Source organism: Sebastes fasciatus, chromosome 21 (assembly GCF_043250625.1).
Source record: "Sebastes fasciatus isolate fSebFas1 chromosome 21, fSebFas1.pri, whole genome shotgun sequence".
NCBI lineage: Eukaryota > Metazoa > Chordata > Actinopteri > Perciformes > Sebastidae > Sebastes > Sebastes fasciatus.
This window is the reverse complement of record NC_133815.1, coordinates 4,319,694-4,332,946: the sequence shown is the minus strand read 5'-3', so window position 1 is coordinate 4,332,946 and position 13,253 is coordinate 4,319,694. Positions and strand designations below refer to the sequence as shown.

The following is a 13,253-nucleotide window of genomic DNA, read 5'->3' as shown; positions in this document are numbered from 1 at the left end:
TTCCACCATGATGGATTCCACTATTCCCCCGTCTTCCGGCGAGATTTCAGAACGAGACTTCTCCTTGAGCGAGACTTTGACTCTTTTTCCATAATGTCAGATCAGAGTGGTGAAAACAAGCACTTTTAGTGGACGTATATGACGATGCCAGCCAAACTAAAGAATAATTAAAAGTTTAAAAGTTAAAATAAAAGTTTAAAACATGAAAACTTGTCTTTTTTATTTTTTTTTAATTTGTTAATTAGTGACCTTTGGAGGTGACAGTGGTCCTGCACAGTGGAGCTTGTACATCTCACACACTTTACAGTTTGTTCAATGTCTCTGGAAGAATATAACAACATAGAATCAGCTGTATATATATCACTTTCCCATCAGAGGCCCAAATTACTCCAAGTTTGTCCAATTCAGCCCTGCTGGAGCGCTGCCAGCATCATTCAGCCACAGATTATTATTCGTGTTGGAGAAGAGAGATCAGTCAGCAGTAAGACAACTGGCCCATCTCACAATCTGCAGGGTGGGCGTTAACCCTCCGCCACATGCGTTCTCATTAACTACAGCGAGACATTTTTGGTGCAGACTTGAAATAAAGTTGTTTTTTTCCTCATCAGCAGCTCTGGTGGACATTCCTGCAGTCAGCAAGCCGATGGCACGCTCCCTCAAAACTTACGACATCTGTGGCATTGTGTCGTGTGACAAAACTGCACATTTTAAAGCGGCCTTTTTATTGTGACCAGCCCGAGGCACGTTATCAGTTACAGTCATGCTGTTTAATCAGCAGAAGTGCTCACTAATGCAGATTTAAACAGATGTGAATAAGCTGTTTGTGTGCGTAGATAAAGATCTTTTATTTAAACTTGTGAAAAATGGAAAAACAAAAGTGTTGCGTTTATATTTTTTTGCTCAGCGTAACTCTCAGCAAGAAAGTGAATAAGCAGATTTCTTTTTAATGCTGTGAACTCCACAAAGCAAGTTGCATTGAGGTGAAGAGAGAAGTGTCAGAGATAGGTACTGTAGTGAAGACACAAACACAAGTATATAAATGACACAGAGTCCAAACGGTTCACATTTAATGCCCTGGGCTTTATTGTCTTATTTTAGTGAGAGTTCTGTCACATTTTTTTTTAGTCTTTTCAGCCTCCAGGTGGGACAAGTAAACCTCAAGGATATATCCTGCCATTGGACTGGGCATTCAGATTCAGACAAAGACGAGAAGCACTACTAAGTAATGCTGCCTTTGTGCCTAACTCTTCACAGAAGAGAGTACATATAATTCCCCAAAGGAAGGCACCCAATACTTGTGGTTTTTGGCCTTGCAGCCGTCTGGAGATTATTTTTTCAAAGAAAAAAGGAAAATAAAGAAAACAGGGGGAAGAGGGAGGAGAAAACTGCTGTCTTTCCCCCCAACACCCCTCCGCCCCCCTCATTAGCATTTTTTTGTTATTAAAAACTGGAATGATGAAACACGTACAGCGATTACTGCCCATTCACCTCCCTTATCACCTATGCATGAACAAGTAACAAATTAACAAAAGAATGAAGTCTTTCAATTAACGAAAAGCTTACAATCAAGTTTACCACAAGAACAAGAGAAAAAACAAAATACAAAAATAACTGAATTTTTTGTTTTACAAAAATGTTTGTGGGATAAAACAAAATATCAAAAGGGGACTCCGCTTGCATGAAAATGAAGAACAACCCCTTTTTAAAAACAAAAAATACAAAAGCAGCATTAATATTTATCAAAAAACCATGAACAAAAACGTCACAAAAAAATAGTGCTTTAATCAGAAGCAGCAGAGGCTTCTGGGAAGAGACTTCATCCCTGTTTTGTTACTTGTGTTTGGGACAATGTTAATGGAAGCTCCCAGGAAGAGAGGAGCACCTCTCTTCAAGTGAACCGCAGTCACCCGTCAACACACCGCCTCATCTTCATCCTCCTCCTCCTCCTCCTGGCTCTCCTGGCCTCCCGGTCTGTATGTATGTCACCATTGATTTTTCACATGATCCACAGAGAGAAGCACAGGGACCCAAAATAAACGTGGGGGGGGAACCTGCTTTGTGTTCACAATATACAAAAATACCCAGGAGTCCGTAGCTACCTAACATTTACTACAGCACAGGAACCAACGAAGGTACAGTGTACAAATAAAAAAACAAAACAAACCAAAAACAAAAACAAAAAAACTGTAAACACAGCACAATAAATAGATAAAAACAGCAGGCTCCGCACCATGCACATGATGTGATAAAACTCTTCTCTATACAACTCCCAACATCTCTCACACTCGCCACAAGTTACTTGGCTTACTTTTTTTTCTCCTTTAAGTTTGACTCCCAAGTGCAAAACATCACAAATGGACAGTTTCTGTATTCAAGTAATATATACAAGGGGGATATTACAAATATGTAGTTACTGTACAGATACTAATTTTGCCATATTCATAATTTACAGATGTCGATCTTTTTACTTTTAACAGTAACAAAAAAACAAAAACAAAAAAAAGGTTTAAAAAGTATGAGAGATGAGAATTGCAAGCGAGCGGCCCCGCGGCCACCCGTCATTCTGTCAGTCTGCATCAGAGTCCTGCTGTCCCTTTTTGCATTCCCGATGCTACGATGCACAGCACCTAAAGAGTGGACTCTTCACTGCACCGCTACTACGTCACCTCCATGGCCACTGTGTTGTCTGCTATACTGTTCAGTGCTGGCTTGTCTTCGTCGTGATTATCCCTGTGGGGAGGAAGAGGAACGCGGAGATTAGCGCTCATGTTCTTTCACGTTTTATCTCCTTGTGTTACTTTGTCAAAAAGACGGTATCTTTAACTGTCCCAGATCTCAGTCAACAGATCTCTCTTTCTCTGAAGAGCTCTGATGTAACATTATTCCAGCTCTTCTTACAGGCAGCTTTATGTGGATTCTCAGTTATCTCTGGCAGACACTGCGTTGGCAATATTTGGGTGCCAGGTCCAACTGAATACTTTAAACCAGGGATTGTGTGTTGATGCAAAGGCTTAACTGTTGCTTATCCAGAAACAAACATTACATAAAAGGTAATCCGATGCTGCTACAACAAGAGTGACAAACTTACAATAAAGTTATCTTCTGCATATTCTTGTTTTTCTGTATTAATCGTGTCTGGAACACGGAGGCGTTGTTTGAAACAATTCCATAAGGAACTTATCGTCTGATCGCCCACTTCTGTGTGGAGGCTTCAAGTCTGTGCAGCTTTGGTTCCAGTGTAAACTAATTACAGCCTGTGGCTAAGCGTCAGTTTATTCTACATCAGTATGAAGTCATTCAAAACAAATGTCATTTTCTTACTGCCTCACCTTGAGCCCATGTCCATGGACGATGCTCCGGAGACTTTGGGCATCTGCAGGTTGGTGGTGGCCGACAGCTTTAAGGCAGAGGGTGGCACGTTGCCGAGGGTCCGGGGAATGTGGCGTCCGGCCAGGCTGGCGGCCGACGGCACGCTCAGACAGATGTTGTTCCCGATGAGGACCTGAGTGGTGGCGGGGGTGGCGTTGGCGGCGCTGCATCCCAGGATCCCCAGCGCTGCTGCTGCGTGGGCGCCGGGGGCCGAGGCGAGGGAGGTGGGGACGGCGTTGGCGGGCGAGGAAGGGGTGGCCGAGTTGGAGGAGGGCTGGAGGAACGTCGGGGCCATGGAGGTGGTAGTGTGTGTCGACTGGTTGGTCTGGTGAAGGGACGCCGTGGTGCTGGAGAGATGCAAGCCTTTGAAAACACCTGGTGAACAGAGAGACGCTCTCGTAAACGCACATGAAAACAAGTTTAATGAAAACAAGATCACCATCTGAATGTTCCCATTAACATGTTTCTCTGGCTAGACGCATTTTGGCACATTCAATGTAAATATACCAGTTAATGAGGCGCCCTCACACAATCTAATGCAATCTGATACAACAGCCGTGCAATAAATCACATCACTGTGAAGCTTATAATGTTCAGTTTTGTTGACGCCGTCAGTGAGGTGTTGATGCAACACTGAGGTCATTTTTAAACAGTTGGTAATGGTGCCAAAGTATGGCACATGTACTGATCAGGTTATTGTTCTCTCCCGCTCTCGCTCTTATTTGGCACATAGGGAAGTATATTTTCATAATTTAGCAGAATAAGGAGAACTATTATGACGACATACTCTGTAGTCCCTCATCTCTATTACTGTCTAGCAATCAGCTTTCATCTACCTTTTAATTGTTAGTACTCATTTTATTATAATATTATGAATTTAATTTTTTTTAATCATGATTATTATTCATTTAAATGTATTTTCTACTGACGTCTTTACTTTCCATTATTATTATTATGTCTGTTTCTCCTTGCTTTTATTTTATTGTTTTTTTTATTTTATTTTTATTCATTTCCTTTTTTCTTTTCCCCGCACATAAAAATGCTGCTTTTGGATTTACATATGATGATAATGTTGTGGTATGTTCTTTGTTTTATTCATTTATATTGTATGATGAAATGAGTTTGTATCTTGGAGAACAAAGTACATGTATGGATTCATTGAGTCAATAAATACAAATTATAAAAAGGTTATGGTGTTGTAATAAATGCATCTTATTAAAACGTGTTTGAATCTTCTCTCCATCCCCATTTATATACATGATGGAAAGGGGGAGGACTACGGACACTGGGTCCACAACTACAAATATGTGGCGATGTGTTAATTTTAATTAACAAATATAAAGAGAAGCACTTTTTCCTCCTTGGATTGTTTAATCCTCAAGAGACTAAAGTATCCAATATTTCACAAGAAAATGGAAAAAGTGAGAAAAAATAATAATAAAAAAGTTCATGTAACCAAAACATTTCCCTTTCTTATCCCATTAATCATGTGGAGCGGGGCCCCATAGTACAAAACATGACAGGCTGAAGTAGCTCTTCCTTTCTCCACTGAAAACTTAAGACAGGAGTAAAAACGTTTTGGTTTAATGAGTAGAATAAGTGACACTCACCTGCTCCCGCCAGGACCCCGTTGACTCCACTCGCCAGCACCAGCTCCTCTTTGGACTTGAAGGCCAGCAACTGGTCCGTGGTGACGAGGGCCGAAGCAGCAAACTGGGCGCTGGCCTGGTCCAACGTCTTGGACGCGAGAGCCTTTAGATGAAAACCAGATAGAGAACATGTGTGTCTGTGCCAAAGACCTGAGCGCTCTATGCTAAAACTTATGAAACTGCAGAAACTACCGAGTCAGCACATCTGCTGCCAGACAGGAACTGAGCCAGTTGCATTAATACCGCTCGTGGGAATGAGGATGTGTCCCATTTCCTAAGGACGGGTGAACTGACCTTCAACTGTAAATGATTTCCATATTGGGAAAAGAACTCTTCTGTTTAACTAAGCTGGTCATAAAAGCACATGTGAGAAGTCCGCACAACACCTGTGAGATAAAAAACTTCTTCCTCTTGCAATACTTTTACACCCATAATGTCTGATATTAATCTGCTTTTTGGTGTTCAAAAAGCTCTACTATTAGCACAGGTGTAGTGGGGACTCTCAGCGGTGTGTCCGTCCCCGCTGACCTGTGTGTTGGTGGTGGTGGTGGTGGTGGTGGTGGTTGGTGCAGGGATGTTGGCTTGTTGCTGCTGTTGGCTCTGCTCCAGCTGCTGTTTCTGCATGATGGCCAGCTGCTCCTGGTGCTGCTGGTACTGCTCTGCTGTGAACACTGCGGACAGGAAGGAGAAGATGCACCGGTCAAGACCACAATTTGGACATCCTTTACTGTGCGGTGCAGTCGGTTCACTCGGCATTTAGCAGAGACTCTTATCCAGATCAAGACACACACTGACAACAGATATACCAGGTAGGGTTTTTATAGCCAATTCAAATACTTGGAGGAAAAAATCTCTGAAATATAACAAACTATTGCAGCTTTTTCGGACAGTACAACCTCTATTCCATGATGTAAAGAAACTTTACAGCCATTTAGCCTTATCAAACAGCATTTCTTATCAACATGCTCCCAGGATGCTTGTCAACTGGAATAGCAGTCACCGACATAAAGTGATTTTCTGTGTGTGTGTATACAAAAGCGATGCCTCAGTGGGCTTTCAGACAGAAAGAGCAAAAGGGTGTAGTTGATGTGGGCGTGTTGCTACCGGGGTTCAAAGTAAAAGAAAATGAAACACAAGCTAGAAAGTCCAGTTTGAAGGCTTATCAAACAACAAAAGTCACAAACAACAGTTTATACACCTGAGGCTTGATTGTACAGCTCTCTCTCTTCAAATTTGCACAATAGTACAAGGTACACACTACAAGGTATTCTACCTGTGGTGTTATCTGTGTGGTCAAAACAGTCCTGCCAGGAAACTTTACTTCTTTACGTGACACAATGCAAACAGTATAGTAGCTAGAGCTGCACAATTAATCAAATATTAATTGTGCTTTGCTTTCGCTTTCCACAGTTGAATGAACATGATCGACTGAGATGCTGTTGTTTAAAATGCGTGCTCCGCTCATCGAAAATTCTGCTGCATATCAAATCAAGCGCGTCCTAAACTAACAGTCAGCCACAAGCGGGCAATCAAGATGTTTTGGTTTCACTTTTGGCTTCATGCCGCTGTGTGCGCACCAACTTTCCTGAATGTTGAGTAATATAATATAATGTAAGAGTAATATACTGAATACCAAAAAGCAAAAAATGCACTGAATTCAGGTGAAGAAGGACCATTAACAGGAATGTAGCACAAGGTGAACGTGAAAGCGGTGCTCTGTTGATTTAATTTAGGGTAAAAAGTTTTGGTACAGTTTTATTTTGCTTCTGGGAGATGCACTGTGAATAAGGACCAGTCGGATTTTGATGCAAAGATTTGCACAACATGGAAGTGAAAGCAGAGATCTGTTTTGATTTGCATGTAAAAGAACTATAAAAATCAATGAATAATTGTGATCTCAATATCGATCAATAATAACCGTGATTATTATTTTGGCCATAATTGTGCAGCCGTAATAGTAGCACATATTCCATATGAAGTCAGTACTTCACTGTATCAGAAATAGCAAGAACACTTAGACTCAAGCAATAAACTAATGAGGTCAAACTTGACAAAACTGCACATCTGTACAATATGACATTTCAAAATCGTATCACAACAAGAGCTGGGTGTTAACCCTCAATAAACAAACATGTTTAGAACTCTCAATATAAGGTGCTGTATGTAAAAAAAAGTACTATTTACTCTGGTATCTTGCAGGCTTTTTACACAGCAGGCATTTTGACTTGTCATAAGAGGAAAAGCACAGCTGTTACTAACAACATTAAGGATGCTCCGTTGTATTCAAGTGTCCCACGGAGCCACGACAGTGAGCCAGCATGCACATCAGAACCCTGAAACTGAAGCAGCTAAATGGAATTCAGCTCAGCAACAGGCTAAAATACACAATTGCTAACAACATGAACAAAAAGCACGATGCAACAGACGAGTCTTCACCAACAACGAGAACACACCTGCTCCAAAATCCAAATAAGGGAGGAAAGGAAGAAAAACACTGAATTCCTGCATCAGAACTGGCTGAGATTAGACATGAGATAAATGGCTTTCTCTAGAAAAACCACCAAAACAGAGCAACGCCCACTCATACCTCCATGACATGGGTATAATTTACAACAAATTACATACGTTTTCAACCTCGTTTCACTTTAATCACAGAAATAACCCTCAAGGTGGCAACCAGCGCTCCCGACTCCTCATGCTGAATGACTTATTTCCAAGAAAAACACAACATTTAAAGTGGCGCCATTACTTTATAACTAGTTGTGAAGATTTTTTTTGTCAATTAGCAGTATGTCTAATCCATTACAGTGCTAACAAATTCTTTACACAGAAGTTACCGCAGAGTAAAACATGTTTACAGCAACAAAAACATATCTGAGAAACTAATTCTTAACATTTCCAAGATTTGTGTAGCAACTCCATAATTGCTGACTACATTGACGTCAAGGCAAATTAAACCTGAGTATCGACAGATGAGGAAGTTTGAGGCAGGTGAGGCTATGTTTCAGAGGTTTCAGAGGTTTCAGATGGATTCATATCCCTTGTAATTTGCTTTACATTCTACTACTATCCTGAGCCAGCCCAGTGTGGCTCAAATATTCACCCTTTCTACAGACCGAGTCCAGCACATCTCATGAATCTATTTATACCAGAACACTTCTAATTGACTCCCCCAAGCCAGTGGAGCAGGAATTAATGTATTATAATATGGAGAGAAGGTTGAAAGCAGAAAGTGTGTGTGATTTACCAGCAGCATGGGAGGAGAGGCTGCAGCAGAGCAATCTACCTTTGAGGTGCCTCAGCAGCAAGCCTCAGCTAAACAACACGGAGCTGCCTTTTAACTTTTTTATTCTAAGAATTGATTATTCACGTGCATAAAATCAATAAAACAAAAGCACCTCACATCGTTTTATGCATGGAGAATTTTTCAATTACGTCCCTCCCCATGCACACCACAAAGGCAATTCTCGTACTTTTTTCTGTACAGAGAGATGAAGAGCGGAAGTCCTACAGAGAGGATCCTCTAATGGTCAGAGCAGGCAGCCTTTCCTGCCACCTCATCTGGCTGAGCTCTAAACAATCTGATTGGTTCATAGCCGTGATATAATAACCACATATCACTGCTATGACGTTTTATTCCTTTGCACTTTCAGTATCACTCCGCATCTAAGAAAAGACGTTAGACTGATGTGTTGTCGTGGTTGCTTAGCGACAGGGTCACGGAGGGATCACTTCCGGAAGAGGTTACAGACACAAAGTTAGCTGCTAAAACCCGCTACAAAATGGAAACATTTCAGGTTAACTTCAATAAAAGAAGTGGATTGAGCCGTGCCCATCTCCAGAAAACAATCCACCTGCTAAACGACGTGCAGCGCTACGTTAAGAGGAGGTTCCATAATGTTTCCCAGAATAAACAAACAAGCAGGAACGCAGCAGCAATACACTAACCACTGCCTCCGCAGCACCACGATTCAGAAACTATCTGATGTGGTTCTTGACACAAGAGAGATTACGGCCATTAGCCACAGGTGTGAAACCTCTCTCCTGAGCTACTGGCAACCGAAACTCATGGACCGGAGAAAGTGGAGCAACATCCTCGCCACGCCATGTAACACACCTCCATTGCACAAAAACAAACAAACCTAGTACAAGCAGTTATCAAAGTCATCCTACTGAAGCTGGACGGTTTCCCAGTGGTTGCACAATCAATGGCAACATACAAATAAAAGTAAATAAATAGACAAATCATGAGATCAATATAAGACTAGCTTGTGTTCGTTCCATAGCAACCGTCTCGGTATGTGCAGGCAGGATGGCCTATTGTATTGTGAACATTATTATTTATTAATAAAAAACAATTTAAACTGGAATGTGTCTATAACTTCCATATCGCCATAGTTGGTGACCTTTTTATAAAAGCTTTTGCTTTGCAGAGAAGCATAGCAATGTGCCACCAAAGGCAAGGAAGAAGAGGACTGCAAGCTAGCAAGCATGGATGTTAACATGTATGATTTAAAATATCGATCTATGCAAATGTTTTCTGGGGAAAGAAATACATTAATAACGTGTTAGATCTCAAGGATACACACAATGCGTTTTTGTAAGAATAGCTGTAAACATAAGTTTCTTTTGCCTCGGGCTTAAACATCTGGGATTTTTTTTAAAATGCATTTTTAAGATGTGTTTTTAAAACTGAAATGTCTTATTTAAGTAGCTAACTCCTTAAAGGAATAACTGAGTGCGTAGGTTGTGTGCGTAACATTGGCATATGTGAGAGAGCGAGAGCGTGTGTGTGACGGTGAGTATGACGTTAGCAGTAACGTTACAGCTGTGAACGTAGCAGTGTGTGTACAGTTTAGGTCATTTGTCGGTGACTAAATGCTCCTCAAGACTCAAGCCAAGTTCCTGTGTCTTGCTTCCCACCTGCTGATTAAAGTAAAAGAAACAACAACACTTGGCCGCCAAGCCAAACAACCTTTCTGGTGTAAACCCTGTTGTTGGTTTGCAAGAAATCTCCAATAAGCATCTTTAATATCTCCGGTTTCACCAGGCTACTGGTGACATTGTTGCTCATCAGTGAGCAGGGCTGTGCCATTGCAGTATTTGATTAACAGGGCTGTTACATCAATGTGATAAGCCAAGAGACACCCTTATCTAGTTTCATATGGGTATGAACATACAGTGATAGAAGATTGTATGCATATCATTCAACCCCGCCTTCTATTCCGACCAGACAAACTACACTGTTATTGGTCAGAGCACTTCTTGGCCAATATGGGGAGCAATAACAATGAGTGACAGACCACCAGCGTAAGACAAATGACACAAGATCAGAATGTAAAATGATAAGCGCCCATAAAAATAATACAAGATCACACTCTAGAACAACCTAAAAGACAAACTAAGAGCGCTCTAAAACAAACAAAGATAAATAACACCAAACTAATACGTTCCTATAATAAAATAAATGCGACACAAAATGGCTTTAGACATGTTGGACCACATGTTGGACCACACACCAAAACAAAGTACCTAGGTTCAAAGAGATGGATGTTGACATCCGATAACAGCAGTTGCAAAATGAACTCAAGACAAAGTGCATTTCTTACTGATGCTCAGACTAAATTCAACTTCTCTAATTACAGCACAGAGCGCACATATAGCGATCAAGCTTTGCTAAATTTACTCCCAGAAGTTACTGACACAATCACTAACGTTGTAGAATGACAGCTTATCAAAACTATATTAAATTTGCTCCTAGTGACACATTTGCTTACAATGCAATAAAGCAACAAATGTAACTGTTCCACTCCGTGTTCAGACCAATGAAAATATTTAGCTGTACAATTTTAAGACATACAATGCAAAGATGCAAAACAAGACACTGAGCAGCACGATGGAAATAACTGACTCACCGTTGACAGGGGTGGGGGGTGGGCCGGTGCGGTTCTGGGAGCTGGCTCCTCCAGACAGGGTCCGGGTTAGTCCTGACACTGTCCGGCTAAAATCCCTAAATCCTCTGCGAGACAAGTCTCCTCCACCCAAGGGGTGATGGGATAGCGTCCGTGGTCTGAAGTGCCTCCAGCGGCAAGATTTAATGTTCAAAAGAATCCGGCTGAGGTCCATAGGTGTTGGCGATGACGACGACGGGGGCGATGAGGAGGAGGGGCGGTGGGAGGAGCTGGTGGGGTCCGAGGTATTGGTTTCTGAGGTACTGGCGTTGGAGTTGCGGAGCGGAGAACTTGGAAGTGGTGTGGCGAGCGGTTCGGGCTCCGGGTCAGAGTCCAGGCTCTGACAGATGCTGTCTAGATCTGTGTGCGCCCTGTCCAACAAGATCCTGAAACAAAAACCAAAACTCATTAGAATAAATCCATCAGTGAGCCGTTACAAACCAATTGAGTCATTTGAGGTCAGATAAAATGAAAAACACGCTGTAGTCATTATCAGTATGTTACAACATCCTTTGGTTGTGACTGAGGTATTGCACAAGAGCGGCTATCCCTCGCATTCCATTCATTTAATTACAATGTTCAGTGGGCCAGCACCAACTATAGCTGGGTATTGCACAAAAACACAGGACAAAAACATGCAGTTCTGCCATGAGTACAGAGCAGAACACTTATGTAATGGAACAGGAGTCAACGTTTACAGCCGCACTGCTGCAATGCTTAAAATCCAGAAAAAGAGAGACAACTAGGGCTGTCCTCAACCAAAGAAATACTTAGTCGACTAACACTTGATTTTGTCGACAAATCGATTAGTTGATCTGTAAAACTGAGTTTCTCCACAAAGAATCACACAAAAGCCCCACTTTAAATCTGGTGTTTACCAGAGATGTGCCCATAGGTTTCTTGGAAATAAGAACAATTAGTCGACTAATCGACTAAGAGGGGGCAAATATTTTTTGGTTCGGCCCGAGGAAGGGCCGCCCAATTAATCGAATATTAACTGCGATTACCATTTTGGCTTCCCCAAAACTAAATGAACATGATCGACTGTGATATCGATGTTTAAAATGTGCGCTAAGCACATAGAAAACTCCTTAACTAACAGCCAGCCACCAGGGCAATCCAGATGTTTTAGCTTCACTTTTGGGAAGCCGTCATGCAGTCTTATTTTGATGCAAAGATTTGTACATTAACAGCAATGTAGCGCAACATGGAAGTGAAAGCAGTGCTGTGTTTATTTAAATGTGGAAGTGCAATACAAATATTTTGTCCCTTAAATCAATGAATAATCGTGACCTCAATATTGATCAAAATAATTGTGATTATCATTTTGGCCATAATCGTGCAGCCCTAACCCGAGGCTATAGGAGCAAAGAACATGTTGTTAACTACATCTAAACTGTGCACTGACATGTTTAGATGTCGTACCAACATTTCACAGGCACACTTCTGGTCTGCCGAAACAATCAGATCAAACTCCATGTTTTCTAACATCAAGTATTGCTATCATGAGAACGCATCATATTGTAGATTTTAATTCAGAGATGGACTGGTCCTTTGGTCTCCCTCGGGGAAGGCGATAAGCTTGATTGCAGACAGAAACAGAACATTGCTAATCTGATGTGCGTCTGTGAAACAGATACCGCCTAACCCAGTTGGTCTCCTCGACAACACCTGGCATGGTGGAAGCCGCTGGCTAAACTCCTCCAGTCAGTGTGCTTTATTCAATCGTCTGTGTAATTACCGAGCAGATACGAGACAAAGCTGCAGGACATTTTGCAGAAGCTAAGTTTTCTGATTTGTCCAGAGGCCACAGCGGCGGGTGAATCCCCAAAATGGGACTGTCATGTTCATCATTTTTCCCAGCCAGCTTGATATTCATAATAGAATGTGCCCGCCAAATGATCGCTGGTAACCTGCCAAAGAGCTGGTATGGTAAACAACCTCAGCAGCTCCAGCCAACACTTGGCTGAGTTTCCCCTACTCAGTATTGGTACTGGCAGCATTCCTACACACATTTCATTTCAACATTTCAACATTTTCTCTGACTTTGTTTCCTTAACTGAATTTGTAGGTTTTCATGAATATGATGAATGCATAAAGAGGGCAACGTGCTGATCATATCACACATATGCTTTACATCGCAAATGCCAGAAGCTTAAAAAAAAATATGAAGTCATGCATACATCATAATTTTTGATTTAACAGGACTTGGAAACAATCCACTTCCATTTTCAGTGTGTACCTGCAGCATCACTGATCAAACCTCAACAAGTGTGAGGAAACC

The 13,253-nt window shown here is 41.6% G+C and overlaps 1 protein-coding gene and 1 long non-coding RNA gene across 3 annotated transcripts in view; one reads left to right on the top strand and one right to left on the bottom strand.

Moving 5' to 3' along the window:
• The first annotated feature begins 208 nt into the window (after window positions 1–208).
• On the top strand, window positions 209–2,063 carry LOC141760017 (uncharacterized). The gene is made up of 2 exons (XR_012592251.1): window positions 209–905; window positions 971–2,063. It is a non-coding gene; the product is annotated as an uncharacterized LOC141760017 (long non-coding RNA).
• Window positions 1,060–13,253, bottom strand: part of epc1a (enhancer of polycomb homolog 1 (Drosophila) a) — a 37,543-nt gene continuing 25,349 nt past the window's right edge. For both annotated transcript variants that reach the window (XM_074622608.1, XM_074622607.1), the window contains 5 exons: window positions 10,934–11,355; window positions 5,547–5,689; window positions 4,980–5,121; window positions 3,330–3,744; window positions 1,060–2,730 (listed from right to left, as the gene is read on the bottom strand). In XM_074622608.1, coding sequence (XP_074478709.1) covers window positions 2,658–2,730; window positions 3,330–3,744; window positions 4,980–5,121; window positions 5,547–5,689; window positions 10,934–11,355 — 1,195 coding nt within the window. In that variant the 3' untranslated portion in view covers window positions 1,060–2,657. The remainder of the gene's footprint in view (window positions 2,731–3,329; window positions 3,745–4,979; window positions 5,122–5,546; window positions 5,690–10,933; window positions 11,356–13,253) is intronic.